The sequence below is a fragment of the Mustela lutreola genome, chromosome 12 (genome assembly GCF_030435805.1).
Source record: "Mustela lutreola isolate mMusLut2 chromosome 12, mMusLut2.pri, whole genome shotgun sequence".
NCBI classification, from domain to species: Eukaryota; Metazoa; Chordata; class Mammalia; order Carnivora; family Mustelidae; genus Mustela; species Mustela lutreola.
Genome location: NC_081301.1, coordinates 96,199,221 through 96,224,287, shown reverse-complemented (window position 1 = coordinate 96,224,287; position 25,067 = coordinate 96,199,221). Strand labels below are relative to the sequence as shown.

Sequence of the window (25,067 nt, the reverse complement as noted above, 5' to 3'; positions counted from 1 at the left end):
CGATGAGCCACCCAGGCACCCAAAACCCATTTATTTCTTTTGAACATTAATGCAAAAATCCTCAACAAAATCCTCACCAACCAAATTCTGTCACATGTTAAAAGGATTATACACCACGGTCAAAAGGGATTTATTCCCACAATGCAAGGATGGTTCAACATAGGAAAACCAACCAATGTAAGGCATGCCTGGGTGGCTAGGTCAGTTAAGCGGCTGCCTTTGGCTCAGGTCATGACTCTAGGGTCCTGAGATTGAGTGTGGCATCGGGCTCCCTTTTCCCTCTCCCTCTGCCCTTCTCCTTGCTCAGGCTCTCTCTCTCCTTTTCAAATAAATAAATAAAACCTAAAAAACGAAAGAAAGAAAGAACGAAAATCAGCTACTATAAGACACTACATTGAAGAATAAAGGGGGAAAACCCCACATAATCATCTCAATTGATGCAGAAAACCATAGAATAAAGTCCAATACCTCTTTATGATAAAAACACTCAACAGACTAGGAATAGAAGGGAACTTCCTTGATATGATAAAGACTATATATGAAAAACCCGGTGAACATCATACTCAAGGGTGAGAGACTGAAAGCTTTCTTCCTAAGATCAGGAAGACAACAAGGATGCCCGCTGTACTCACTTCTGTTCCACAGAGCCCTGGAAGTCCTAGCCACCGCAATCAGACAAGAAAAAGGAACGAAAGGTATCCAGATTGGACCCGGATAAGTAAAACTGCGGACGACACTATATTCCATGGAGAAAGCCCTGGGTTCCACACCAAAACCCAGAGAAGCTATTAGAGCTAATAAACAGGTTCAGTGACATTACAGGACAACAGACCGACACCCAGAAACTCCAGAGCACTTCTACACACTAACAATAAACAAGCTAATAAGGACATCAAGAAAACAATGCCACTTACAAGAGCATAAAAAACCACGTAAGGGTTAAACCAAGGAGGCAAAGAGTGTAGGCTGAAAATGAAAAATCACGGCTGAAAGAAATGGAGGAAGACACCAAAGCGGGAGACCTTTTGTGTCCGCCTCCGCGGGGCAGTGGGATGCCAACCTCGTCGGGCATGACCGCCAGGCAGCAGGCACCCGTGGGGGCGAGGGCGGGACTACAGCCCCCACAATCCCCCCGGGGGCTGCCGGTGGCCTAGGCCAGGGCCAATCACGGCTCGGCGGCGGCGCTGGGCACGACGGGTCTTGTAGTGGGACCCGGAGGCGGGACGAAGGCCCCCACAATACTCGCGGAGGCGGTGACGGAGGCAACGGCGTTAGAAGGGACCCGGCTCAGTGCGGCCGCAGGCCAATCACGGCCGAGCCCGGCCGCGCGGGGCACGACGGGCCTTGTAGTCGGTGCGGGAGGGACTACGGCCCCCACAGTGCCTCGCGCGGCACGGAGCTCACCGCGGCTGCGCGGCGGCGGCCGGGGCGCCGTCGGGCTGGGCGGCGGCGGCGGCGGCGCTGGCGGTGGCGGCGACGACGGCGGCGGCGGACGGGAACCTGGCCTGAACCTCGCTGAGAGCAACGGTAGCCGGCCGCGGGCCACCATGTCGGCGCCGTCGGAGGAGGAGGAGTACGCGCGGCTGGTGATGGAGGCGCAGCCCGAGTGGCTGCGCGCCGAGGTGAAGCGGCTGTCGCACGAGCTGGCCGAGACCACGCGCGAGAAGATCCAGGCGGCCGAGTACGGGCTGGCGGTGCTGGAGGAGAAGCACCAGCTCAAGCTGCAGTTCGAGGAGCTGGAGGTGGACTACGAGGCCATCCGCGGCGAGATGGAGCAGCTCAAGGAGGTGAGGAGCGGGGGCGGCGCCGCGCCCGGGCCGACCCCGGACCCCGGGCTGGCAGAGCCCTGGGCAGCTCTGCGGCCCGGCCGGGCCAGCACTGCGGCGCCGGGGGTCAGGGTGTCCGGTCCGCTAGGCAGTGCTGCAGTGGCCCGCACGTGTGGACGGCGCGCAGGCGAGAGTTCGGGCCGCTGCGGGTGGGGCCGTGTAGCTAGCCTGTTTGCTTCTGGCTGCAGGCCTCGGGGCGGGTGGGACGGTCTCCTCTGCGGCGTTTGGCTTCCTGGGTTGGGGGATGGGGGCGTGGGACGGATGCAGGTAGCTGGCTGGGAGAGGCCAGGCCTGGGTCCCCGTCACCTCCAGGCAGACGGGTTCTCCTCTCCTCCGTGAGCGCCCTGAGGCCGGAGAAGGGCCGCAACAAGGGCTTGCCCTGAATGTGGTCATTTTAGGATACCTGGCATCCCCCTTGTCCTAGGCTCAGCTCCGCAACTGCCCCCCTCATCACTTCTCTGGGATGCAGTACTTCTCCCGCCTACTTCCTGTCTTGGCTGCCTTGGCCGCTGTCCCAGGGTCTGGTGACAGGTCTGTGGGTGTTTGTCCCCGAAAGAGCCTTGTGTCTCCTGTGATTTTTGCCCCCGGATGAGGTGGGACCCCCCAGGGTGCCTTCTGGCCCTCCGGAGAGCTGGGCAGGCCTTCCTTGAGGCAGTTCTGGGTGACTTAAACAGCGTTTCTCTTCCAGGTCTCCATGACTGTTCGGCGGGTTGTGGGGGTGGGCAGGAAGAAGTTGCTTTCTGGGGGGAACATCCAGGTTTGGATGCAGGCCCAGCTCTTTGCTGGAGTCGGGATTGTGGGATGGAGCCCTAGCTTTTCCTGCAGCATTGCAGGAGGAATGCCACTCCACTCAGGAAAGAGTGGTCTGAGAGTTGTATATTTGAAAAGGCCGTGCATGGTCAGATGTGTGGCCTCTTGTTTTTTTCTAACAGTGCTGTTCCCCACCGGACACGTCCCCTTATCCAGTTGGGCTATTGGCCCTTGGTCTTGGGATCCACCATGCTTGCTGCCTTCCTGACTGCCTACCTCCCCGCATGTCTGCTCCCAGTGGCCTCAGGGAGGTGCCTGTAATGTTCAGAGCCTCCCTGCCTCACTGGGGACACTAGTAGGGTCCTCTTCTGATAGTGAGGAGGAGAAAATGTAGTAGTCCTCACAGGCGCTTAGATCTGTGCTAGGCGAAGCAGGTGTTTGGTTGGTATCGGTAAACTGACCCAACGGCGGTGGCGGGGGCAGGTGGCAGCACATCAGACCCGTGGTCCTGTCATCTGCCAGCAGGTCGTGGCGCCTCCGTGGAGCCAAGATTGGCTGGCATGTGGCCCCTCCCACAAAGGCCCCATGTTCATATGTGGGGTGAGGGGATGCACCAGTGGAGGGAGGCGGGGGGCGGTGAGAATACAGATCAGGAGCTCCTTTGGCCCCCTTCTGGCCTCTGGTCCTCCCCCCTCCCCTTGCTTGCTGAACACCTGCCCACCCCCCACCCCAGCAGCAGGCACAGTCCCTTTCTGTGTTGACAAGCTCACATTCATGTCCAGTTTAGAAACAGACCAGAACGGACTGTAGCAGAAAGAACCAGTCCCCACTTAGAGGCCATTCAGTTGTCAGCTCTTCACTGTCACAGACACAGATGTTTTGACCAGTGCAAGAATTTTGGCTCCGTTTTGTGGGGTGTGTCTGGAGGGTGGATCCCGAGGGAAATCAGGAGGACGGTGTGTCAGTCCCCACACGTGTTCTTTAAGTGCCTGCTTACTTAGTTTGATGTCACCTCCCAGCTCCTGCAGGAACCTGCCCCTTAGCCTTGGACACCGGGCTCTACGGTCTGGAACCCTGGCTCCTCCCACGGAGGAAGGAGCGTCGGAGCCTCAGACGTGCTGTGGGAAGTGGGAAGCCTGCGCCAGGCCCCCTCACACCCAGGCCGGCACAGGCTCTCAGCCTCGTTCACCGTAGTCAGGGTCTTACTTGGATATGTTAACTCTTACTTTAATAATCAAGATCTAAGGTGATCAATTTTGTTGGGTCTTTTTTTTCTTCAGTAGAGATGAGCCATTTTTGTTCTTTTAAGACTTAGTTTCTCGAACTAGAGTTGGTTTGGTTGCTGACAAACTGTGGTTCAGACAGGGTGTTCGTGCTGCTATGCCCAGCCTTTGTAGACGGTCCTGTTTGTGAGGGAGGGAGGCCGGCTGGTCACAGGTGAGTGGCTGTGTGTGCCCAGGCCCAGGGCGAGTGGGCTGCTGTTCTTACGGGCCCGGTCCATCCCAAGTCCCAGTGTCCCCTCCCTGCTCTGGGCGGAAGAGAGTCGCTGGCCTCTGGTCAGACGTGTGGTGCTTCCTGTCCTGAGCGGCCGGAGGCTCATCTCTCTCTCTACCGTCAGCTGCATCTTCAGGTCTGGGGGGGGGGGTAGATGTGTTGGGTGGGAGCTCCTGCCTGCTGGGCTCCCATAGGTGCCCTGAGTGGGTGGTCCTTGGCCTCGGGGAGTGGGGCCTGGAGGGCGTGTAGGGTCAGTGTAGTGTCAGTGCCCTTGCTGCCTTGGGCGCAGCCTCGAGCTCTTGTTGGCGCAGCATACCTAGGTCCTGGGAAGCAGCAGGCGGAATTGGCGGGCTGTGGTGTGGCGGGCTGGGCACAGTGCCCGGCACCCAGTAAGTGCTTACTTCGTGTTTGCTAGCTAGTGTTGTCAGCTCCTTCCCTCAGGCCTGGCTCCCCTCCCCGCTGTCCCCACAGTCCCCACAGTCCCCTGGACTGGGTGGCAGAGTCTGCGGTCCGGGGCCCCAGCAGGGCCTGGCTCACCCTGCACTACCGCGCTGTGTCTTTGGCTGCCTTCACTGCTCTCGCCCGCGCTGCCTCTCCCGGCTCCTGGAACGCCCACGGGCCTGCCCGGCTGCCCGCCTGCCCTTCCGGGCCTGGGTACCTCTCACCGCTGCGTCCCCTCTGGACTTACCTGCGTCCAGCTCTCAGCGCTGGTGTGTCCGGTCCTGCCGGGCCTGAAGGGCCTGGGCAGAGCTAGTGGCGCGCTGCTCTGTCTCCTACACTCAGGCCTCCCTCCCTCCCTCTCCTAGCCTCCTCTCCCAGTGGATGGGGAAACTGAGGTATGGATGAGTGGGGGTGACCACTCTGAACAGAGTCCTCAGGCACTGGGTCCCCTCAGGGTCTTTGCGTAGAAGTTAGAGCTCTGAGTCAGTTTAGTCCCACAGAGCAGGGTGCTGTGAAGGCCTCCCCGTGCCCCACTGACTCCTACAGCCCCCACACCCATCCTTGGGGTCATTACCTTGTTATGTCCTTCCTACAGCTGGGGAAGCTGAGGCACAGAGAAGCTGAGTTTTGCTCAAGGCACTGAGCCTGTATGGCCTGCCCCTGTTCCTGCTGGGGCGGTGGGGTTGGAGGCCGCCTCAAGTGTTTGCTTGGGGTGGGAAGAGCCCTGACTTGGCTGAAGCTTGTGGGGATTCTCCTAGAAGGTGGAGCAGAGTCCTTGGGGCTGAAGCCCCCCAGGGGACTGCACGTTCTGGGCTGCTGTGTGGTGGCCGTTCTGCCGTGGGTGAGAAGGGGCCTGACTTGGGGCAGAAGGTGGGGTGTGGTTTGCCCTGGGGGCATAGAGGTGGCCCTGCACACAAGGTCCAGACGAGGGAGGCAGCTGCGGGGGAGCTAGGACGGTGACCAGCTGGCCCCCGTGGCTGCGCTGCCGGCTGCTCCCCACCCCGCCGCCTGGGGACTGTGTGTCAGGCGGGGCTCGCAAAGCGATCATGAGGGCTTTTCGTTAGAAATGCCAGAGTCTCTGGTGTTGCCCCCATGGCCCCTCCTCTCCTGTCCGTGGTGACGGGCTGTGACTGAGCTGCTTCCTGGGATGGGTACAGCCCCGGCAGGGAAGGGGGCGCTGCACATGCCTTCCAGGGCCACGGTCTCCACGCTGGCCCTGAGGGAGAGGGTGGGCCCCGCCTGGCCCTGGACAAGCTGCTCTGGCTGTCGGGGTCGGAGCGGGGGACTGCGGCTCAGGGCTTGGGGGCGGCCAGTGCCTCTGGAGCACACGGACAGGCGGTGGTTCGAGTGAGGAGTGGCCAGGGCCACACGGACTCCTGCTGGACTTCCCTGTCGCCTCAGGGACCCTGGCCCGTCCTGGGGGGGAGGAGATGAGTTTCCCTGTCAGTGAGGGGCAGCCACCCGCAGTCACAGTTGTCTCAGCGGCGTGCTGGGTGACATGCCGCTGCACACGGGGGGATAGAGAGAGATTGGCCGCGTCCGAGCCAGTGAGGAGAGGCTGGCAGGTGGGCAGGGGCTGGACAGGGCCCTGCAGGCTGTGACAGGCAAGGCCTTCCCGGGCCCGGAGCCCGCCCCCACAGCAGGAAGACGGAGAGCTGGGGTTGCAGGGTCACAGGGTCGCAGGGCCATCGGGCTCAGGCAGGAGGTCTGGGGCCTGGTTTCCTTTTTAGAGGTTACTATGTTTTAAAAACCGTATGTCGGGGCGCCTGGGTGGCTCAGTGGGTTAAAGCCTCTGCCTTCGGCTCAGGTCATGATCCCAGGGTTTTGGGATCCAGCCCCACATCGGGCTCTCTACTCTGCGGGGAGCCTGCTTCCTCCTCTCTCTCTCTGCCTGCCTCTCTGCCTACTTGTGATTTCTCTCTCTGTCAAATAAATAAAATCTTTAAAAAAAATAAAATAAAAATCGTATGTCTGTTTGAGAAGCGTCAGCAGGTAGCCGTAAGCAGTGTGTGTGCGGGGATTCAGGAGGTGATTGATGGCGAGCATGGGGAAAGGCGTGCTATTTCTATTTGCCAGATGTTTTCTTCCCATGGACATGGGGCAGCTGTACAAGCTACTCCGAAAAGCAGGAAACGGCAGCTGTAACAGCTTCCAAAGACACACAGTTCAGTCTCGTGGTCTGGGTTGCAGAAGAGCAGGTTTAATTCATGTGAACACAGATTGGGTTTCCGTGGGTTCAGAAGACGCCGTGTGCTTCTGGTCAGTCGCTGCGCTGTGTGAAACTGTTGGGTTTTACGGGTTTGTCTGCATGGCACCCCTGCTAAGGGTTTCTACCTTTAGGGGAAGTTTCAGGCAGAACCCAAGCAGAGGGAATCGTGCGGTGGGCATGTGTGTTCTGCCTGGGTCTGTGGCTCCAGCTCTCTCCTTCCTGGGCCTTGCTTCTCTGTAAGCGCTCCTGAGTCGGGCTGAGAAAAATAAGGGCTGTAAGGTGAACGTTTTGTAGCATTCACGGGTGAATTCGCACATCTGACGAAGTTAACGATTCCTTGACATTGTCGTGATCTCTGGTCAGCATTGGGATTTCCCTGTTGGACTCAGAAATGTTGCTTTAGGGGTCCTTTGTTTGCATCAAAAGCCGAGCAGGGTCGGCTGGGTGCCCCTGGCTGAGGGGCACCTTACCAACCACTGTCACTTTACCAACCAGCCTGCTGGCACCTGTCCTGAGGCTGCCCTCACCTTGCCTCCCGCCACACCTGGGGCTGTTCTCTCCCACAGGCCCCACTCTTACGTTTGTTTCCTTTTTCTTTTTTTCTTTAAAGATTTTATTTATTTGACAGAGATCACAAGTAGGCAGAGAGGCAGGTAGGCAGGGGAGCAGGTCCCCTGCTCAGCAGACATCCTGATGTGGGACTTGATCCCAGGACCCTGAGATCATGACTTGAACCAAAGGCTAGAGGCTTAACCCACTGAGCCACCCAGGCGCCCCTGTGTTCCTTTTTCTTAAAAAGTTGGTGGGATTGCTGCCTTCTGCTGGTTGGTGGCCTGGCTCCTGGGTCACCTGTCCAGCACGCCTTCTTGCACCTTTTCTGCCCACCAGGGCTCATGCTGACCAGTCGGGTGTGTCCTGGCCAATGCAGAGCAGTGCCAGCTCTCTGTGACCCCGTTCCACATGTGGGGACCTGGCTCAGAGCAAGGGTCATGGCCCATGCTGTATGCCAGCAAGGCTTGATGTGACCCCAGTGGCCCCCTTCCCTGGGCCTCAGTGTCCCGGCATCCCAGAAGCCGTGGCAGTGATAGTGTGAGGGTGGCCCCATGCTGTCCTGTGGGCCTCAGCCATTGGCTGCCTGTGGTCCCCTGGGCATGCTGCTCTGTCCTTCTCCACGCCCCATCCTGTGTGCACTGCAGGGGTCCAGGCTTGTCCGCCAACCTGAGGGGCTCCCTGGATGCCCTAGAGCTCTAACCTGGGGTGCTCAGAGGGCATGTTGGTCCCAGGATGGGGCCAGGCTCTCCTGGCCCTGGGCAGGGACTGCAGGTGCTCAACTGGCTAGGGAGGGCAGATCCCATAGCGGCCTAGGAGCAAGCTGTGGCCAGCACTGATGTCCCCCGACTTTGTCATTGTGGCCAGCCTGGTGAAGCAGTCCCTTCTGCTACAGTATCTGTTCCAGAAATGGGTGAGGTTTGAGGAACAGAGGGAGCTGGTGGGAGCTCAGCCTTTGCTCATGTGGTCTTGTCCCCAGGACCCCATGTGGGATCCCACAAGACAGACCCACGTGTCCTCAGGCTCTTCCTGGTTGTGGTAGGTTCTCAGACTTTCTGTGTTTGTGGTGACCTTGACAGTCTTGAGGAGCACTGGGCAGGTGTTTTGCCAAATGTCCCTCAGTTGGGATTTTTTCTCCTGTGTTTCTCGGGCTTGGGGTGGGGTGATGTGTTTTTGGGAGGAGGGTCTCAGCGGTGAAGAGCTCTTCTCACCACATCGCTTCCTGGGTGTTTGTCCGGGTCTCCTCCGCCAGGACACCGCTTCCCCCTTTCAAACAGACGCCTCCTGGATGGGAGCGTCTGTGTACGTGGTTTGGGATTTTTCTGCATGGGAGACCTGGCTCTTCCCTGTTTATTGAGTTACTCATCCACGGGCTTATAGTGGTCGTGGCTCACAGACACTTAGTGTACGTTTGTGTGAGGTTCCAGGACTCCTGATTTGGTCGCTCACTTGTTCCCGCTTGGGCCCTGGCAGCTCTCGCATTTGCTCCTGTGCCCCTGACACTCCGTGTCACGATTGTCCATCCCCGACGCGCTCCTTGATGCGTTCCTTCCTTCCTGCCTTCCCTCCCCTCCTCTCCCTCCTTCCCTCCCCTCCTCCTCCCCCTCCTCCTCCCCCTCCTCCCCGCCTCCACTCCCCCCTTCCTTCCCTCCTTTGTCACTCCCTCCCTCCTTCCTTCCTTTCTTAGCAACTTTTTGGTGCCGCCGAGTACTCCAGGCTCATCCGTGCCCCAGTCCCGGAACCGGTCATTTCTTCCAGGAGCCTGGTTTCTTCTATTGGGGAGGGTGTTAGAAGCCAAGATCTGAGGGCATCTGCGTGGCTGAGTCTGTTAAGCATCTGCCCTCTGCTCCCATCATGATCCCAGGGTCCTGGGACGGGGCTCCACACTGGGCTCCCAGCTCAGCGGGGAATCAGGTTCTCCTTCTCCCTATGCCCCTCCCCTGCTTGTGTGTGCTCGCTCGCTCTCTTTCTCTCTCTCTCAAAAAATAAAATAAATAAAATCTTAAAAAAAGAAAAAAACAAGAAGCAGCAGCAGCAGCAGCAAGATCTGGGTGCTGGGTGTTTGCTGCGGCTGCAGAGCCACTGCCTCCACGCCCTCCCGGCGGACAGAGCCGGGCGACAGGTGTGGGTACAGCAAGCAGCCAGTGCACACGCGCATCTACAGACATTTCTAGATGGAGCTGCCTGGGTACTGTTAAGCTGAACGTGGATTCATACCCATGTCTCCAGCTCTAGCCCAGCCGCGTGTGTCGTTCTGGCTGCCTCGCCTTGCTCGGCCGCAGCCTCCCTCCAGCAGCGAGACCCCCCGGGCTCCACCACCCGCCACGCAGACACGTAACTGCTTTGTCCCAGTGCAGGTGCGCAGGAGGGTCACAGCTGCTGACCTGTGCCCGTGTCACCTAGAGCCGAGGGCTTCTGTGCCTTTGATCTTCTGTACTCAACTTAGTTCCAAACAAGGTACTTGAGCAAGCTCCATGTTCCCCGACCCCTCCTGTGAGGTGGCTTCATCCACTCGAAATAGCTAGACTGCTCGGCGCTCGTGTTCCCTCCTAGGGTCCCCCAGCTTCTTCAGGGATTTTTCTGTGGCTTTACCACAGTCGTCCATTCACACCAGGCATCTTGGATGCTTCCAGCTTTGCACGATTATGAATAAATCTGTCACAAACATCTGCGTGCAAATTTTGCGTGGGGTAGGTTTTCAGCCCTTTTGGGGTCAGTACCCAGACGTGTGATTGCTGGATTGAGTACGTTTAGTTTTGCGGGAAACCCCTGGACGCTCCCACAGTGGCTGCGCAGTCTGTGTCTCTGCAGCCTGACCCCGCGTGCCCGCTGCTCCGCGTCCTCACCAGCGTTTGGTGTGACCGGTGCTCCAGATGTTGGACACTCCGGAAGGTGGAGTGGCGTCTTGTTGGTGTCCCCAGATGGCACTCGATGCACAGCAGCTTGTCGCGTGCTTGTTTGCTGTCTGTGTCCTTGGTGAGGTGTCAACACTTATTTTTGGCTTATTTGAAAATTGAGTTGTTTCTTACTGTTTTAGGCGGTCTTTATCTATTTTTGGACACAAGTCCTAATTTTCGAGTAATTTCTCCCAGTCTGTGGCTGGTCTTTTCACTCTTGTAGCAGGGTCTTTCACAGAACAGTTTCAGTTTTGTGCCATCTTGCTTTTGTGGCTTGTGCTTTTTTTTTTTTTATTAAGATTTTGTTTATTTATTTAATAGACACAGAGAGAGAGGGAACACAAGCAGGGGGAGTGGGTGAGGGAGAAGCAGGCTACCCGCTGAGCAGGGACCCTGGGATCATGACCTGACCCGCAGACAGACGCCAATAACAGAGTCCCTCAGGCGCCCCCGGGTTGTGCTTTTGGTGCCGAGATCTGCATCACCAAACCCAGGATTATCCCAATTCTGTGTTTCTGTCTTTGATTTGCATTTTGTTTTTTGGTGAGGGGTTTGGTTTTCAGTTAGTTTTGTGAAGCACATAAGATGTGTCCAGATGCACTTCTTCACGTGGGGGTGTCGGGTGTGGCAGCACCATCTGTTGCAGGGACAAGACTCTTCTGCTCTGGTGTGTCACCCCGCCCCCGCCCATAGTCATTTCACTGTATACCGGGACTGCCCGCACTCTGTCCCATTGTTCTGTGCAGTTACTCTTTTGATCATATCCCACTCTCCTGACCGTGCGCTAGTGGGTTCACTGGGCTTCCGTCGCTTCATGTGTCCCCTCAGCCCTGCAGTTTTGTGGTATGACTCTGCGCACCTGACTGGGGCCTGTTCCCCAGGCCTCAGCCCTGTGTTGATGGGGTTGGTTATGGTCCCTGACAACTGTGACTGTGATTTTTTTAAAAATCTTGACAAAAAATAACAATGCACGTGGTTAAAAAGAAAAGTCACCAGCACAGTCGGTAAGGTTCTTGATAAAAGACCAGTGTGCTAGTCTGTGTCCCCGTGAAGGCCGGCCGCAGGACAGTGTCTTCATGTAATTTTTCATTCCCTTGGGATTCAGCTCAGCGAGGGTTGACTTTCTTCCTGATAAACCAACCCAGTGATCTGCTTAACAGTCTGTGCATTTGATCCAGGCAGTAGTGGGGGGGGGCGCATGTGGGGTCAGTCAGTGGGGTCGGACCTGAGACCCAGTACCCCTGGGTGTTCCACTGGCTGCCTGCACCAGGGGCTGCTCCGTCACTCCAGAAGTGTTTGGGTTTGGGTGCCCCCACTGTCACCTCAGGTGCCCAGCACCCTCCAGGAGTCTGCCGGGCCTGCCGGGCCCCGGGTCCAGCCTCCCCCTGTGGCTGCTCCTTGTCGCCGCTTTGGGACAGGTCTGCAGGCACCCACTGGACTCACGGTCGGCCCAGGTGGGGCTCCCACACGCTCTTGCTGCCAAGTACACCTTTCTCTGCGCTCTCTCAGTGCCCCCCTTCCACCGGGGGATGCCCTGGGCTCGCACCGGCTGAGGCCTGGAATGCCTCCGACCAGGATGCGGCTGCGAAGCTTGGAGAGAGAGTGTGTCTAGGCTTGCACTTCCGGGTGGCAGTCAGCTGCGGTTTACGGGGTCGCTGCTGTACATGACGCGGTGCTGGCGCTGTGGTCGTGGCCATGAGATGGCCCTGGGCAGTCTGCATGGAGGGCGTCGTGGAGCGTGGTGTGGATCATGTGCATGCATGTGTGTATGTCAGCACAGCACACGACGGGCCTGAAAGCTGCACCCCTACGGATAGCCTCGAGGCGTGCAGGGTGAAGGGGCGGCGAGGCGGGGAGACCAGACAGCTGGCATCAGTACAGGGCCCTGGCTGTCACCCAGGAGGTTCTCCCCTCTCTTCCCAGGTGGAGCAGTGTCCTCTCTCCTCGGGGAGTGGGAGCCCCTCACGGCAGGTAATCCCGCACCCGTTCCTTGGGGGCACCTGGGGCTAACCCTGCAAGGGTGAGCGTGACAGAATGCCAGATGTGGGGGACACTTAGTCCTCAGACTCACTGTCTCGCCTTGGCCACAGCCACATCTGTCCCCAAAAGTTGCAGGCTCTGGGTCCTGAGGTGGAGTCTGGCCACTGGCTGACCATGTGGCTTGCTGGGTGTCCCTTCACCACAGGGCGAATAACGGAGAAGACGTGCTGAGATTGGAGACAGAGCAGGCCGTCCCAGCGCAGGCTGCTCTCCTGGTGTTTCCGGCCCAGGCCATCCTGGGGACGCAGGGCAGGTGGGAGCTGGACAGCTGCCCCTCCTGCCATGACTGCAGGCTGCTGAATGAGGTTTGTGGTGGGCGGCCGGCTGCGGTGGGAACATGGGGCCTTGTCCTCTGGCCCAGGACTGGCCTCCGGGTCCCTGGGTGGTAGAGCCCGGGTCCCTAGGGACCGCCGCCAGCTCTGGGGCTCAGCTGGCCAGAAGCCTGCCTGCTGACACTGAGGCAATTAGGGTGTAATCTTCTCTAAATGCACCCGATTCTGGCTAAATCCCTACCGCCCAGGAGTGGATTCCCAGTTTTCTAAAAGCAGCTTAATGTTTGGATGCTGCCCAGGACAGCTGGGGTGTGTGGTTGGCAGTGGGACAAGTGTGGGTGGATGGGGGGGCGCGGGGGGTGACAGCCGTCCACAGGCAGCTGGATTCTGTTCCCATGTGGGCATCAGTCCTCGGGTCTGGTTCATCTGGTCCCCACAGTCAGTGTACAGGTGCTTCTGGGGAAACTGAGGCCAAAAGCCACATAGTGGGGAGGGTGGGTTGATGGAGGACAGATGTCCCACAGGGATCCCCGGGGCCTGGGACAGGGATGGACCCTTGGCATGCCGGTTTGATGAATAAGGGTAATCAGCCGGCGAGAGTTTGTGTGAGTATGCCCACAGCCTCCATCTGCCCCCCGTTCCCGGGAGGAGGCCCCCAGTCCCAAGAGGAAGTCCTTGTTCCTGGGAGGGGACTCCCAAGTCCACGAGGGGACTGCCTCCACTGCCCAGGGGAGGTTCCCAATCCAAAGAGGAGGTCTGCTCTCTGGCTCCCCCTCCTAACCTTTAGCATCTCCAGCCCTCCCAGCAGACTGTTGTCCCCACCCACTTCTGATACGACCCCTTTACCCCCCACCCCATTCCCACAGTGTCCCCATGTCCCCCTGGCCATCCATAGGCATTTATGGAGCATCTGTCACTTGCCAGGCATGGGCTCGCTTGATCCCACCAAGGAGGGGCACACTTGGTGCAAGGCACGGGTGCCCTGGGCCCACTGGTGTTTGGATTCACTGTGAGGTGGGGCTGGACCCTTCTTCACACTGTGGGCTGGATCAGTCCAGGTGGGATGCATCTCAGGGGTTGGAAGAAGATTCTGGAGCGACTCTGGCTACTGCTCTGATTACTTACTGTCTTGTAAGCAGCCCCCATGTTTTACATGGATGCGTAACTCACCTATGAGGAGACAGAGTTGCTTGTGCTCGCATGGCTGTCCCCCAGCAGTGCCCCCAGCAGCGTCCCCAGCAGGTGCCTTCCACCCCACATGGCCCCGGGAGCCTTGCTGGCCTCTGTAGTAATTAGATTCTCTAGCAGACCTTTGTGTTAATGGTTGGCTTCCTAGCTGGGCCGGGGGCCAAGTCGGTGCCTGAGTCACCAACACCTCCCCCTTGGGGATGTTGGGGTCACCGGTGTGCAGGGCTCTGTGTGCACCTGCACTCTCACCTTTCCTGGTGATTCCCATGAGTGCAACCCATCTGCCCTTGTCCAGGACAGACACGCACGGACAGCCACCCTGGTCCCCTGGCAAGAAGGCTGAGCCCTCCTCGGGCTCTGCTGCTTGGGTTACCCAGCGCCGGGGGTGCAGGGCCATGTGCCAGGAGGGAGATAATCTCCGTAAGTCGTGTGAAGTGGGACTAAGGACCAGCGTGACCAGCCTTAGCCAGATCTGAGGATTAACAGGTACTGCCCCAGTAAACCACAGCATTCCAGATTCCAGGCCTGGCGCCCCAAGACTGGGAAGCACTGCCTAGCAGGTGCACCTGCACCTGTGAACAGATGTTTCTGGCTCCCCAGGTGATTTTGAGGCAAGGCAGCTAAACAGAGCCAGGTGCTGGATCTGCCTGCCAACCCCTGCCTCTTTCCTGCCTTCTCTGGCGGTCGCACCTGGGAGATGATACGGAGTCCCTTGCTCTCAGAGTCGGGTTTCTCTCGCCTGTGCAAGGAGATCCCCCATGAGAGAGAAGCTAGTGGGCTCCCGTTGGCGCACACTGTAAAGTGTTCCGGGCTCGGGTTTTGCCTGCCCTCTCCCCCGGGACTCTCCTATCTGTGGCATCTCCTCCCCGGACCCTGTCAGAGTCAGAAGGGTGCAGAGACCGGGAGGGGGGCTGGGGGCTTGGGGACTGAGCCACCCTGCCGAGCAGGGCTGTGGGCTGGGCCATGGAGCTGTTCTGGGTGCTGTGTGGGGACCACTTGTGCCTCAGGGCCGTCCTCAGGGACACCTGCCCTGGACGCATCCCTTGGCTGCTGGCTCCAGCCCTTCTCATGCGCCCCTGCCGCCAGTCTTTTGTTGACTAGCCGGTTGGAGACACTCCTTTGTGGAGAGCCTGTTTGGGACCGTCACCAGTGTTTCTGGAAGGTGTCTGCCTATTTCTTACTGATGCGTGGAGCTCTTCGTAGTCTGGACGTGGAACCTTCTGTCATGGGGCGTGATCTATTCTGACGCTGGTGTGGTGGGGGAGGAGTGGCGGAGGTGGGTGGCCCAGGGGCCCCGTGGTCCTCTGCCGGGGACAGCTGAGGCCTCCACCTCTTCCTTACCTTCGTCCTCCCAAAAACCTGAACGCGAATCCTCCTGAGAACTTGGAGACCGGCGTTAAGGGAAAGGATACAGTGAAGACACTGCTGGGAATGGTGGCGAGTCTTGTTACTCTTCTGGGTCTTTCAGCGGGAGGGGGCCTCCGCCCACTGGGACACTAATCAGGGACAGCAGCTGATGACGATGTGGAGAAATCAGAACCCACATTTGGCTGGTGGGAGGTAAGATGGGGCAGCTGCCTTGGCAAATGGTGGGGGGGTCCTCGCAGCGTTAAACACAGAGTTACCACATGACCTAGCGGTCTGCTCCTGCGGGACTGCCCCAGACAGCGGCCCCAGCGGGCACACAGCACCAGCATCCTGAGCAGCCCCGAAGCGCCGGTACATGCCGCATGTGGGTGAACCTTAGGTGAATCTTGGACCGTGATGCTTGGCGAGAGGCCAGTCACGGCGGTCATGTCCTAGGAGGCGCCCCTTCTGGAAAGTGTCCCTGCCTTCAGACCAGCAGACATAGATATACTCTGGTGGTTTTTAGTGTCTGGGGCAGGGGAGCTGGGGAGCGACGCTGGTAGGGGTGAGGTCTTCTTTTCTGGGTGATGAGAACGTGGCAGTCATGATGATGGTCACGCCACCCTTTGAATATACTAAAGTCTGCTGAGTTGTATCCACGGAAAGGGTGAATGTAACGGCGGGCTTTTTAGGAGGTGAAGGGAGAGTCTTCTCTTTGCTCATGGCCAGGCGAAATTTCACTTTTGCTCTGTGATGACCCCAGAGGGTCTGGGGCAGCTGCTGCCAGCCCCGTGGTGGTGCTCCCTGCCTGGTGTGGCGCCCGCTGCCCACGGCCGCCTGGTGCCCCCCCACCCCCGCCGGATTTGTCCTTTCCTCTAAGTCTTGGGGTTCTAGTTAAGGTAGTGTCTAAGGGTTAATGTTGATGTTGAGATGATAAATTGTTCCTTATTACGGACCCCTATCCTAACAGCTTACTTTGACAGGATTGGAGAGCTCTCGAGCTTTCCGGAGGTGTGCCTCGGTGCGTTTCCTAGGTGAGATTGTCACCTCGCATCCTTTCTTCTGTGTCTTCTAACCTTTGTCCCCTGTGGGCGCAGGTTCTCTTCCCTTGTCCTTTCCAGGGGTGGGACCCCAGGGCTTGATTGATGTTTATTCACGCACTCGCTCTTGGCTAGCGTCCGTGCTCATCTGTCTGGGTGCATTTGTTTGCTGATGCCCAGATGTTCTCATAAGGATGTCAGGAAGAAAGCTGGCTGGTCCATTTTTGTAGAGCTTTGGTGGGAAGGCGAGGCCAGTCATCGCCAGTGCATCTCGGTGTGGGTGGTGGTCTTGCTTCCTTTCCACACGTTACTCCGTCTGCGGCAGGAATGTGTGTAGTCCAGCCTCTGACACGCTGTATGACCCGCTCAGTATACCGGCTTGCTTACGCTGGCGCCTGGTCAGTCTTTTTATAAAACTGAATTGTGATTAGTGCTGCTGGCTTGGTGCTCCCGGGGAAGCGTAGCTGCTGCTTGGGGCCTCCCAAGTCTCTCTGCGCACATTCCGTGTGGGTATCCTTGGGCCTCCTGTGCAGGGAGGATTGGGGGAGCTCCTGGATGAGCGTGTCCACTGAGTCCAGGGTCACCGCCCCTCTGCCCTGTCCTGTGTGGGGAGGGGACGTGGCAGTGAGCAGCGAGGCGCTGGCCGAGGCGCTGGAGTCCAGCCCGGCCCGGCCCTGCCCCAGCAAGCACATCACCTTGGGATGCGGGAGCACTGGCCTCTGGGTGCCTGACAGAGAGGCAGATGCCCCACGCAGACCACCACCCTGGATAAAACCATCACCAGCTTCGTTGCTTTTGTTTTTTTATTTTGCTTTCGGGCTTTTGTTGTGACACTTCCTCTTTCTGAGACTTTTGTCTGTTTACTTTGTTGAGTCTCTGTGTTTCTTTTTATCACTAACGTGTATTTTTAGCACACCTCCCTCCCCCGGCACAATACTGTTTTGGCAGTGATCCCCGAGTGCTGATAGGAGATGTTTCTGGTTTTTGTTCACTCGGTTTCCTGGTGTGTGTTCTGGATGGCCTCCTCTTTGCAGGGATTAGCGAAGGGATCGATTTTCCTGTGTTTGGGTGTGTTCTAATACATTTTTAAATAGCTTTTATTTTTTGAGAGCAGTTTGATTTTTGGAAAACTTGAGGCATCTATTTTGATCTTGCTCTAGCGTGGCCCACAACATGCACATTGACTTCTGTTGACATTATGGTGAGGTCAGCCCATCCCGTTGTCCTGCCGTTTCCTTAGGGAAATGCTCTCATTGGAAAGAACCTTGTGCCTCCGGTGTGGGATCACTGTTGTGTCTTCTCTATGTTGAGGCTGTTTCTGATTGACGTGCGTGGTGCTGAACGCCCCCAGACCTTGGATCTTTGTGAGTCGATGCGTTCTGCAGTGTTCAGTATTTTGTGCCCGACTGTTCCCGCCAGTGACCGCCGTGTGGCTAGGATTGACCCATCTGTGATGGAGAATTTACTCCCTTAGTGCTGTAAAATCTTTATCCTATACCACCACTCCTGGGCTTGTATCTGTATCCAGTTCCCGGGCCTCAGCCCGGCATGGTGTTGGATGAGGCTCCTGTAGGGCTGGGGGGCTCCTGCAGAAAGAGCTTGGCCATGGGGAAATGCATGAGTCACAGTGTTGCCCTGGAGTCACCCGATCCCCCTGTGACAGAGTGAGTGCGGCAGCCCCGGGGCCCGTGTACCAGTTTTGACTGGGAATCTGTCAGTTGATCAATATCTGTTGAGCACCGGCTGCAGGTGGCTGGCATTGGACTGGAGTTGCTGTTTCTTCTTCCTTGTGGGTCCCTTGGCTGCTTGCCCTCCCGCAAGGCAGAAGCAGGTGAAGAAGGTGTGAGCCCTCCACTCCAGGTGGTGCTGGGCCTGTGTGACCCAGTGGAGGGCTCTTGATACACATTTGCTCTGAGAAGCTACTCTCCAGGGCAAGATTCGGTACAGACACCATCTTGAACCAGAAAAGAGGCGAGGGACACCTTAGGGGCTCCTCACTCTTCTTGAGACCATTGGTGAACGGAGAGAGTGATTCTGACCATTTGAAGGTTCCCAGGGTGCCAGGCTTTGGGTCCCCAGCTGGGGCAGAGTTGACCCTGGGAGCCCAGCAGTGTCTGTTGTCTTCCCAGACACGCAGTAAGCACATCAGAGCTGTGTTGGGCTGGGGGGTGGGGACAGGCAGCTGATGGGACTTGGGGGTTCCTGGGACACCCCCATCTTGGTGCAGCCTAGTGGCCCTTCAGGGAAAGGGGGGCACCCTGTGGGTGGGTGAGTGTGGGTCAGCCCAGGACTTCCAATACCAGAGGAGCCGAGAGTCCTGGATTCCAGCCTCCCTGTGGAAAGGGCTTCCTGGACCTCTGCCTTCCCTCCTCTGGGTTTCTTTGGAGTGGCGTGCCTTGTGCTTGCTGGCTCTGACAGCCAGACTGACTGGTCTGGGAAGGGAACTTCTCCAGCACAGCCCCGCCTGGAGGACGGCTTCCAGCCGCCTCTGCCCTGTTGATGCAGGCCCTTCTCCGGGAAGCCAGGCCCCGCCTGGAGTCAGGAGCAGGCTCCTTCTGCCTCGCCGTGCCAACCTGTTTCTGGGTCCCATGGACGGGGGCCAGAAACTAAGGGTCGGCCTCTGTGACCAGGGCGGATGACCCCACTGATGACCAGTGCCTTTGGGGGGCAGATGGCGAGGCCACTGCAGAGGAGAGGAACTGCCTTCTGGGAGCCACAGGGACTGGCCAAGCACAGGGGTGGGTGCAGTCCCTTGTGGGGTTGCTCTTCCAGCTCGACGAGTCCTGTTTCTCCTGGGCTTGGTCCCTCCAGCTGCCTCAGCACTGGGCCAGGCATGTCACGCACAGCCCAGTGTGCAGTGGGCCCCGCCACGCTCATCCCCGTGCTCCTGCCGGCCAGGTGCCCGGCTCTTCCACCGCTGAGGAGGAAGAGGCTTTCTGTCCAGGGCTCCTCCTAGCCCGCCCGGTCCTGCCTCTGCGCTTTTGCCAGAGGCGTCCGTGCACCTGGCGCACCCCCATCTTCCCAGGACCGACCTGACGTGGGCATGGGCCCTTCGACATACACTTGGAGTTCTTGTGTGACAAGCCGCAGGGAGTGGGCGCCAGGTGACGAGGAGGGGCTGGCTCAGACCAGGGGGGCTGCAGACGGCTGCTCGAGGGCCACGCCTGGCCGTGGGCCTGGTCTCCTAAACAGAGTTTTACTCCTTTGTGTGGTCCTGGCTGCTTACACCCTGCGGGACGGAGTTGGGAGCCGTGGCCGCAGACTCGGTGCTGGTGTGCTGGTCGCTCCTCGGCTCAGTTTCTGGGCTGAAGGACACCGCGTTGTTGGGAGCCCTGACTTTTGGGTGTGTCTGTGAAGGGATTAGCATTTGATTCCGTGTGGGCGGGCCTCAGGCAGGCCCTCTGGCCCAGCAGAGCAGAAATGGGACGGTTGAATTCTCTGTCCCGGAGCTGGGACAGTGTCTTCTGTCCTCAGGCCTTCACACCCCGCCTCCCGCTCTCCTGGGTCTCCTGCGTGCAGGCGACGGCCTCCCGCTCTCCTGGGTCTCCTGCGTGCAGGCGGCGGACTGGGGGACTTCGCTTCTGTAACTGCCTGAGCCAGTGCCTGTAGTAAATCTCTTAGGTCTGCGTCGATGTGTGTTCTCTGGGGAACCCTGAATAGTGGAGATTTGGTCCTGAGTGTGCAGCTGCTTGGGGTCTCTTCCTGTTTATCCCCCCCATCTTTGTCCCTGTGCTGGATGACCTACCTAGTGGGACTGCCTGGCTTCTCCCTCCAGGATGGGGCAGGGTCCGAGGCTGGGGCCCCTGTAGGGACCTTACCTCCTTCAGGGGCCTGTGCCCGGAGCTGGGCCCGTGAGGGACAGGCTGATGGAGTTTCTTGCCTGGAAGGTTCGCAGACTCCCTGCAGAGAGCAGGCTCCCTGTCCCCAGTGGCTTGCTGACTTGTGTGTGGGCCTGGGTCCCAGGGACCCTTGCTGAGCCCTGGCTCTTGTGTCCATGGCCTCAGGGCAGTGGCCTGGGCATCCTGCCTGCTGCTTCAGCTTCCCCATTCAGGTGTGTTTTGGTACAGATTCAGCAGCAGAACCAGGCCTGGGCTGCTGTGGCTGGCCGGGCTGCGGTCTGCTTACCCCAGGCCAATGGTGCTTCTCGGGGTCAGCGCAGCTCTTGTCTCTCATTCTCTCTGCTTCTCTGCTCTGCTTTTGTCTCTGGCTCTCAGCCTCCTTGGGGCAGTGGGGGCCTGGTGGGGGTTGGGTATCGGCCTCCGTGTGCCAGTGGGGACTGTTGGGGTCTCGGCCAGAAATGCTGGGTGTACGTGTGTCAGACTGTGCTCAGAACTGCACATGCCACGTCGGCCTCACACCTGGCTTGGGAAGAGGAGGTGCTGCAGCCGCCTGGGACTGGTGTGATTGCACACAGCCAAGTGAGGAGGGTCTGACCAAGGGACCTGCTCTGCTCTGTTCACCCGCCGGTCCCTGTCCCTGCCCTGGGCCAGATTTCCACCGCTGCAGCCCTCTGCTCTCAGCTGGGCCTTCCTGCCCAGACTTTCCGTGGCTCCTAAGGCTTTGAGAAGAGCTTGGTTCCTCCCGCCCAGCCCTTGCTCATGCTGCTCCCTCTGCCTCTGCAGGTGCCCTCTACCCGCCTCCCCAGCCCCAGGGAGCCCTCCGCACTGGGCAAACCCAGCCTCCCCCACCAAGTCTGCCCTGACTGCAGGTGTTTGAGGTGTCCACAAGGGTGGGGATGAACTTGAAGTAGGGCTGATTCTGACCTCATGCCTGGGCTTGTGGGACCGTGTTGGGGCTTGCCAGGTGGGGTGCGCGCCGCGAAGCCGTGTCGGGAACACTGTCGCCCCACCCCTGGCCAGGCCAGCCCTTAGGGGAACCTCATACCAGCACGGCTGCCGGTCCCTCCAGGGCCACTAGCTCAGAGCCCAGGTGTGCATCTTGGGCCCATCCAGAAGGGCACCGCCTTTCTTCCTCAGCACCAGGGGCCTTGGGGATCCTCCGGTGCACACTGGCCTGGGAGGTGCGCGGCAAGGCAGGGGATGCTTTGAGGGTGTGGGTCCCCACAGCTGGACACTGCCGTCCGATGGACACTGCTGCTGTGCGCCTTCCTGGGGTGGGGAGGCGGGTCTCAAGGTGGTGCACAGACTGGGTGAGGGTCCTTTGGTCAGCAGAAATTCAGTTGGGCTGAGTGACTTCGCCTCTGAGACCCCCAGCCTCCCAGCCTGTGAGCTGGGGCTCGTGCGCGGGAACAGGGTCCCCCAGCTGGGGCGGTGAGCACAGGGGATGGGGTTCCCCCGCTGGGGTGGTGAGCGCAGGAGATGGGAGGGATGAGGTGCCCCAGCTGGGGCAGCAAGCCGGGATGCCTTGTGATAAACAGCTCCCTAGAGCTGGCATTGAGTGTGCCTTGGGGGAACGAAGCAAGGTGGGGAGACGGAGCTCCCCCTGCCGGCCTCCTGCCGCCATTTCAGCACGGTTTCGCAGCTGTTACAGATACCCTGCAGGACTGTGTGGACACAGGTTCTGTTGAACACCTGGGAGTGGGTGGCTGTGCCTTTTGTCAGGTGTCTGCTCGCACAGCGGCCTTGGCCAGGGCAGATGTTCTCGTCTACGCCCCTCCTACGTGTGTGGTGGCATCTCCCTAGTCCCTGATTCTTTCCTGGATGTGTGTCGTCTTGGGGGAATTGTCTGTTCAGTTCTTCTGCTCATGTTTTAGGGGGCTGTTGCTCTTACTGAGTTTTGAGAGCTCTTGTATCTCAGATGGAAGTCCTTTATCGGATGCATGATTTGCATAGACTTTTGTTTAGTCTGTGCCTTGTCCCTGCGTTGTTCTTTTTTTTTGTTAATGAAAAGAGTTCTAGAGATGGGTTGCACAACAGTGTGAATGTCATCAATGCTCCTAAACTGTCCCCTTAAAAATGGTGAAGATGGTTGGGGGAAATTGGAGAAGGGAGACGAACCATGAGAGACTGTGGACTCTGAAAGACAATCTGAGGGTTTTGGAGGGGCGGGGGCGGGGGTGGGAGGTTGGGTGAGCCTGGTCGTGGGTGTTATGGAGGGCACGGATTGCATGGAGCACTGGGTGTGATGCATAAACAAGGAATTCTGGAACACTGAAAAGAAATTTAAAAAATAAATAAAAATTAAATAAAAATAAAAATAAAGTAAAATACAAAAAAATGATGAAGATGGCGAATTTTATGTTGTGCAACTAAAAATAGTTTCCTGATTTTAAACAAAAGGTGCTGGTGAATTACTTGCTTTATCATTATTTGACTCTCTTTCTGGCAGTGCCTTTTGTCTAGGAGTCTTACTTTGCTCTTAAAGTAACCATACCAGCTTTCTTAGTATTGCTTGGTGTGTCTTTTTGTTTGTTTACTGTCAGCTTTCTTTGTCCTTATTTTTGTTCTGTATGTGTATTGTTAGTAGCATATAGTTGGAATTTGTTTGGGTGTAATTTCTCGTATCCAATTTGAGAATCTTTTTAAGATCTGTGTAGTTAGCAGAGGTGGAGAATCTCCATGCTGAGTGTGGAGCCTAACATGGGGCTAGAACTCACAACCCTGAGATCATGACCTGAGCTGAAACCAAGAGTCTTATGCTTTCTGTGCTGTTCCACCCAGGTGCCCTGTTTGGTTTTTTAAACTGTAACATGGGTTCCCAGGGTCTTCAAAAGTCATGTGTATTTATGTTTCTCATTAAAGTATGTGAAAATAAAGAATTTAGATTGCCAAAACTACTATCATTAATCTTATAAACAAAGACCTTGAAAACTCAATAGAATTACCTTTTTAAAATTACCTTTCTTTTTAACCATTTCCAGCTCTTTGCCTCATCACTAATAACCACTGATCCGTTCTCTGTGTCTGTGACTGTGGCTTTTGGTTTTTCTTAGAGTCCACATATAAGAGAGATTGTGCGGTATTTCTGTCTGATTTTACTGCATTTTGCCTAATGCCCTCGAGAGTCTACCCTTCTCTTACCTTTCAAACAACAGAAGGTCTTAGTTTGAAGTCCAAATTACCAGTTTTTTTAAATAGGTCATAAACAGTTTATCTTGTTTTTCCCGGAAGTCTTAGACTTAGAATGTTTAAGCTTATGATCCATTTTTTTTTGTTTGTTTTAAGATTTTATTTATTTTGGGGGCGCCTGGGTGGCTCAGTGGGTTAAAGCCTCTGCCTTCGGCTCAGGTCATGGTCCTGGGGTCCTGGGATCGAGCCCCGCATCGGGCTCTCTGCTCAGCGGGGAGCCTGCTTCCTCCTCTCTCTCTGCCTGCCTCTCTGCCTCCTTGTGATCTCTCTGCCAAATAAATAAATAAATAAATAAAATCTTTTTTATTTTATTTATTTTTATTTATTATTATTTTTTTTAAAGATTTTATTTATTTATTTGACAGAGAGAAATTACAAGTACACTGAGAGGCAGGCAAAGAGAGAGAAGGAAGCAGGCTCCCTGCTGAGCAGAGAGCCCGATGCGGGACTCGATCCCAGGACCCTGAGATCATGACCTGAGCCGAAGGCAGCGGCTTAACCCACTCAGCCACCCAGGCGCCCTAAATAAAATCTTTTAAAGAAAAAAAATATTTTATTTATTTTGACAGAGAAAGAGATCACAGGGAGGCAGAGAGGCAGGCAGAGAGAGGGGGAGAAGCAGACTCCCCGCTGAGCAGGGAACCCGATGTGGGTGGGGCTCGATCCCAGGCCTCTGGGATCATGACCCGAGCCAAAGGCAGAGGCTTTAACCCACTGAGCCACCCAGGTGCCCCTTATGACCCATTTTAAATTAATTTTCAAACTGCTGTAAGATAGGGATTGAAGTTGATTTTTTGCATATTGATATTCATTCATTCCAGCACTGTTTGTTACAAGGTTATCTGTTTGCCACCAAATGGCCTAAGTATTGAAATCAGGTCCTTCTACTATGTTTTTCTTTTGAAGTCATTTTGGTTATTCTAGGTCATTTTAATATCCATGTGAATTTTAGAATCAGCTGATCAATTTCTACCAAAAATGCTGGGATTTTGATTGTCATTGTGATGAATTGAAAGATAAATTTGTGGAGAATGGACAATATTAAGAATATTGGTATATTCTTGGGAAGCCTGGGGAGCTCAGTCCATTAAGCATCTGCCTTCGGCTCAGGTCATGATCCCAGGGTCCTGGGATGGAGTCCCACATAGGGCTCCTTGCTCAGCAGGGAGCCTGCTTCTCCTTCTGCCTGCTCTTCCGGTTCTGCCTACAGCTCTCTGTGCTTCTGCTCTCTGACAAATAAATAAAATCTTGAAAGAAAAAAAGAGAATGTTGTTATATTCTTTTGTTCTTGTTGTTGTTGTTATATTCTTAACACTGGGTGGCTCAGTTGAATGTCCAGCTCTCGACTTTGGCTCAGGTCATGATCTCAGGGTCCTGAGATCGAGCCCCACATTGGGCTCTGCACCAGTGTGGAGTCTGCTTGGGATTTTCTCCCTCTCTGTCCCTGCTCCCAGAGCATGTGTGTGCTCTAAAAAAAATTTTTTTTTGAAGATTTTATTTATTTTTTTGACAGAGAGAGACACAGTGAGAAAGGGAACATAAGCAGAGGGAGTGGGAGAGGGAGAAGCAAGCTCCCCTCGGAGCAGGTAGGCCAATGTGGGACTCGATCTCAGGACCCTAGGATCATGACCCAAGCCGAAGGTAGGCACTTAACCAATTGAGCCACCCAAGGTTCCCAGCATTGAATATTTTTGTTGCTATTATTTGTAGCTTTTTAAAAATTTTCACTTTCTGATTGTTCATTCCTCGTCATTCCTCATATGTAGAAGTGTTTGATTTTTGGTACATTGATCTTGTATCTTGCAACCTGGCTAAACTCATTCTCACTAAAGAACTCTTCATGAGGGTGCGTGGGTGGCCCAGTCAGTTGAGCATCAGCCTTTAGCTCAGGTCATGGTCCCCAGGACCATGGTCTTGGCCTCAAGCTCCACGTTAGGCTCCCTGCTTGGTGGGGAGTCTGCTTCTCCTGCTCCCTCTGCCTGCCGC

General features: G+C 56.6%; 1 protein-coding gene across 2 annotated transcripts in view; it reads left to right on the top strand.

Moving 5' to 3' along the window:
- Nucleotides 1-1,413: 1,413 nt before the first annotated feature.
- The window catches only part of BICD2 (BICD cargo adaptor 2), a 43,118-nt gene continuing 19,464 nt past the window's right edge, over nucleotides 1,414-25,067 (top strand). The window contains exon 1 of one of the 2 annotated variants that reach the window (XM_059141464.1): nucleotides 1,414-1,787. In XM_059141464.1, coding sequence (XP_058997447.1) covers nucleotides 1,548-1,787 — 240 coding nt within the window. In that variant the 5' untranslated portion in view covers nucleotides 1,414-1,547. The remainder of the gene's footprint in view (nucleotides 1,788-25,067) is intronic. The other variant, XM_059141465.1, reaches the window with a different exon arrangement.